The 5,153-nt window shown below is 54.6% G+C and overlaps 1 protein-coding gene across 1 annotated transcript; it reads left to right on the plus strand.

Moving 5' to 3' along the window:
* The first annotated feature begins 1,563 nt into the window (after positions 1–1,563).
* Positions 1,564–4,275, plus strand: Derl3 (derlin 3). The gene is made up of 7 exons (XM_036167344.1): positions 1,564–1,712; positions 1,827–1,892; positions 1,978–2,051; positions 2,164–2,257; positions 2,653–2,848; positions 3,281–3,371; positions 3,475–4,275. Exons 1-7 carry the CDS (start codon positions 1,620–1,622, stop codon positions 3,545–3,547), a joined length of 687 nt encoding a protein of 228 aa, XP_036023237.1. The 5' UTR covers positions 1,564–1,619; the 3' UTR covers positions 3,548–4,275.
* The last annotated feature ends 878 nt before the right edge of the window (positions 4,276–5,153 follow it).

A 5,153-nucleotide genomic window follows, 5' to 3' on the forward strand; every position in this document is an offset into this window, starting at 1 on the left:
ACAGGACTTTAATTCCAGCACTCAGGAGGCAGAGGCAGGTTCCAGGCCTGCTTCCTTGGACTGCTTGATGCAGACACCTCTCGCCCATTCAGTAACTCTCTACCTGGAGAGCTATTGGTGAGGAAAAGCTCTGGAAACTCCAAGTTCTAGAGACCTAGAGACACAAGCAGTGCTGGGCACTGTTGGCCTGAGCTGCCCTCAAATTCCTGAGTTCAAACTAAATCCTTGTCTTCCCTGCCTCCCCAGTAGCTGAAATAACAGATGTGTACCACACAGCCACTTACCCTGGAGGTCCTATGAAGAGACAAGAGGTGATGGGAATGTCCCCACTCCCAGAGGTCCCTCCTGTGCATCAGAGGGATGCCTTATCTGAGGGTTTGAGTGTAGAGGATCTACCCCTTAAAACACTGTAAGTGAGCCTCGATCACAGCTCTATCTAACCCCACCCACAAGTGGCTAGATCCTTTGTTGGCCTTTGATGGTTTTACTTTAAATATTTGAGTACTAGCTTTACTGTTTCCCATAGTGGCTACGGGAATATAAATCCCCACAACCCCCAGGAAGATCTTTTCATACCATGACAGCACTTGCCACTGTTTTGTTTGTATAACTTTCTACTGAGCACAGGGATCTTTTAGAAGTGACAATTAAATGTCCCCTTTTTTATAAAGGCTTCCCAGGTCATCTTACTTACCATGGAGGTCCATCTCTGGCATTATTTTTCCATCAAGGTACTGTCTTGACAGCTGTTGTATAGAACTGACTGGACCATAATGTCTTTTTTTTTTTTTTAAACAAGATTTATTTATTGTGTATTATGTATACAGTGTTCTGCCTGCATGCCAGATCTCATTACAGATGGTTTTGAACTCAGGACCTCTGGAAGAGCAGCCGGTGCTCTTAACCACTGAGCCACCTCTCCAGCCCATCGACAGTGTCTTTGTTGGCGACAGGATCCCCAGCGTTTATCAGACTACCCAACACACAGTAGGTCCTCAATAAACAGTTAATTAGTGGCGTTTTTCTCTTCTACCAAAATTTCAAGTCCCTCTCCAGGCCGCCCTTTCGCTCCAGCCTGGCTCAGAACCTTTGGCTGAGTCCTCCCCACAGCGCACACCCAGGAAGACCACGACAGGAGCCCGCAAATGGTACTTGGACTGGACTTTTTGGGGACTGGTGGGTGAAGCGGGCCTGGGTTCTCCGAAGCTAACGGGGCGTTACCGGCAGGCGGGCAGGCGGGAGAGCGGCCTGCGGCTGGCCCAGCGTCTCGGACGGCCCCTCCTCCGTCTCTTTGCGCCTCTTTTCATAGCCCCGCCCCCTTCCAGAGCCACGCGACCTCGTGGGTCCTTGCTATTGGTCCTTCTCCAGATGCTGTCAAGCGACCATTTTTGATTGGCCACAACCTCCATAGCAGCCACAACAACCGCCACGTGCTCTACCGTGGGACTTCCTCATTGGCCAGCCGCCTCGATACACCTGACTCCCCGCTCCCTCTTCCCATTGGCTTTCCAGGCCCAGGCTCGGCTCTTCCGACGCCGATTGGCCACTACAGAGTGAGGCGGGGCTTGGGGCGGGTTAAGAGCGCGGCCTTGCCGGCGCGCGCGCGCCTAGGATTTTCGATGGCCGGGCAGGGGCTGGCGGCGGGCTTCCTGCAGGTGCCCGCGGTGACGCGGGCCTACACCGCGGCCTGCGTCCTTACCACCGCCGCAGTGGTGAGCGGGCCGGCCGGGCGGGCGTGGCGGCGCCATGGTTACAGTCCCTGGCCGGCCAGCGGGGGTTAGGGAGGTCGCTGGTTTCCGGCGTCTTACACGCTCCCCGTCCCACAGCAGCTGGAACTCCTCAGCCCCTTCCAGCTCTACTTCAACCCGCACCTCGTGTTCCGGAAGTTCCAGGTGAGGTGGCCCCGACTCTGACACCTGTCAGCCATGCCCTTGTCCTGCAGCCCCGCGCCTCACCGCCACCCCCACCTCTTTGCAGGTCTGGAGGCTCATCACGACCTTCCTCTTCTTCGGGCCCCTGGGATTCGGCTTCTTCTTCAATATGCTCTTCGTGTATCCTGGGCCACGGGAGTGGGGTGGTGAGGTCGGATTGGGGGGTGTGATGGGCTAGGAGCGGGGAAACTGAGGCCCAGTCCGCGTGGCACTTCCTATACCAGTGTTGCAGGTTCCGCTACTGCCGTATGCTGGAGGAGGGTTCTTTCCGTGGTCGAAAAGCCGACTTCGTCTTCATGTTTCTCTTCGGGGGTGTTCTTATGACTGTATCCTTCCCGTAGGCTCACTATTATTGGGCCAAGGGACACCTCCGTCTGTGTCGTGGCCCTGGGGTTCGACAGGAAGTGCCCAGGCGGGAAGAAACAAACATTCTGGGCCTAGCAGCCAGGTAGTCTAGATGCCCCAGCTAGGTCAGTGTCTGCAGAGCACAACAGGGAGAAAATAGGATAGACTGGTAGAATACTGAGGCTCTGAAACAGGAATGCCAGAGAAGAGCCAGAGAGAGGAGCAGGCATGGACAATGGAGCCTGGGTACCTGGACGCACAGAGAAGGGGCTCTGCTTGATATGAAATAGACTAGGGATATGAGGAAACCTGTTGAAAGAGCCAGGTAGGGACTGTGGGCAGCAGACCGCTCCAGGGCACCTTGACTCTGGCCCAGCTGCTGGGATTCCTGGGCAGCCTCTTTTTCCTGGGACAGGCCCTCATGGCCATGCTGGTCTATGTATGGAGCCGTCGCAGCCCTCAGGTGAGGGTCAACTTCTTTGGATTACTCAACTTCCAGGCACCATTCCTTCCCTGGGCCCTCATGGGCTTCTCGATGCTGCTGGGCAACTCTGTCCTCACAGACCTGCTAGGTGAGCCTGCCCACCCTTCCCATTCACCTCAGGCCAGCTGCTCCCATCAGGGTATGCAGCTCAAACACACATCCCTTCCCCCTGCACCAGACCTTTCTCCCGTGCATCCCCCAAATTTCTCTTCCTGTCCCAACTGTTCTGTTCTTAATGCCCCTCAAGCAGTCCAGCTGGCCCACAGGATTTGCATCTGTGGTTGACCTGCAGACACTAGAGTTGGTTCTGCATGGGGGTGGTTACAGTTTCTGCTTCCTGGTTCCTACTCCCCCAGTGTTCTCAGGTCCCCAGTCCTTCCCTTTCCCCAGGTACTGTCCACTTTTGGGCCCCTGTTCTGATCTCACCCTGATGGCAGATAACAGAGTGCTTGTGCTCTGGAACCTGGGGCTATATTGGGCTGTGAAAGATGGCCTCTGCCAGCCTTCGGCTCTCTTGCAGGCATTGTTGTGGGCCACATCTACTACTTCCTGGAAGATGTCTTTCCCAACCAGCCTGGAGGCAAGAGGCTGCTGCTGACCCCCAGCTTTCTGTGAGTGTGGGACAATTGTTTCCCCTCCTTTGGTGGCAATCTACCTACTCCATGGGGGAATCTGTGTTTACCGCAGCTCAGTATAGTTGTCCCCTCCTCATAGGAAGCTACTATTCGATGACCCTCAGGAAGACCCCAATTACCTGCCCCTTCCGGAAGAGCAACCAGAGGCCTGAGTGCAGCCCCTGGAGCAGTAAGCCCACTTGGTCAGCCTGAGGCTCCTGGCAGAGTTCTACGTTCCCTTATGCCAAGCAACCCATTCAGAAGGCTGGGCCTGGGCCCACCTTGGTGCCTGAGCCAGCAACACCCTACATCCCCATACCATCTCTGCTCAACTGTAGGTGGTAGGACATGAGGCCCAGAGAGGTGAAGACTGCTGACTGATGCCTAGCAGAGCTCTGAACTCAACTAATACAGACCTCCAGTTCTCACCTTCATGCTGCCAGTGCCTTGCTGGGGCACTGCAACAAGTCCTCAACATCCAGGATCATGCCCAGTCTACAGGTATCCTGCCTGGGGTGCCTGTGGCCTGATGCCCACCCTTCTAGCTTCTGTCTTCTTTTAAGGCAAGCAGGTCTTCACGTTCATCTCCAGCTGGTAACCCAAAAGTCCCATGGGCTCAGGGTGCAGAGAACAAGTTTGGTCCTCTGCCACTCTAGTGAGCCCAGGACCTTGAGCTCTACCTTAGCAGAGCCCTGTGTAAAGCAGCGGTCGTTCTGGGACACTCCGTTTGCTGAAGGCCTTTGAGTCCTTGCTACCCGCCCTCCTCTGACCCGAGGATGTCAATGTGGCCAGTTTTCCTTGCTGTTCTACATGTACTCCCCTGGGGCTTACTCCTGGATGCATGGAATTCCCCCAAACCACTGCTTATTATTTCTATGGTAACAAAAATGTTTTATACTGAGTCTGACTCAATTTCATAGTGAAACCTGGTGGGGCCGAAGCTGCATTGCTGTGTGGGGTGGAAGTGCTCATAGCAGGCAGGCTCTAGGGTGCATGGGAGAGGGGTAGAACACTCCCCAGGAGGACCCCCTGAGAGAGGGTAGCAGCAGATTGCAGCTGGGGTACTGGGATCACTGTCTTCAACTACAAACCTGCATGCCCAGTTTGCCAGGCTGAGCTTGGCTTAGTGCAGACCCATATGTCACTTTAATGGATGCTGTGTCTATTCTATAGCACACCACAAAACAAGGACAAAGGGAGTGAGGAGCTTACCGAAAGCACAGCTTGGGCTGGGGGTAGAGGGCTGTACGTCTTCTCCACATACTGCCAACTTAAAGGATGGCACACGGCTGGTGTGCTATCTCCCTAACCTCACAACAGGCTGGGGAAGAAGCTGGTCCTGGCCACAATGGAGATGGGTTTAGTTAATCTTTTTTTAGTTGCTAGAACTTTGACACAGAAGACTTCCTGTTTGTGTACTAGTGATGTCATGTCCAGGTGCTACCCACACATGACCAAGTCCTCTAAAAAGGTCTCTAGAGCAGCATGGATGCAGCAGGACCAAGGCCAGCAAATGAGCCTCAACCTCTACAGAGACCCGCTGAGCACAGAGCTGCACAGGGAAGCTGGAAGGCATAAGAACGAACAATGACTGGGCTCTGCTTAGGGGACCTTGTGGCTGGCTGTGGAGACCCAGTGGTCTCCATTTACTCACTTGAGAATTTGAGGGCAAGAAGGGCAGGGTTGGCACATCAACCCTGACCCTCTTCCATCCACGCAGGCTCTACCTCAGGCCCCACTCCTAGCTCTAGCTCACATTTTTATGCCATCAACACCAAA

The sequence above is a fragment of the Onychomys torridus genome, chromosome 18, assembly GCF_903995425.1.
Source record: "Onychomys torridus chromosome 18, mOncTor1.1, whole genome shotgun sequence".
NCBI classification, from domain to species: domain Eukaryota; kingdom Metazoa; phylum Chordata; class Mammalia; order Rodentia; family Cricetidae; genus Onychomys; species Onychomys torridus.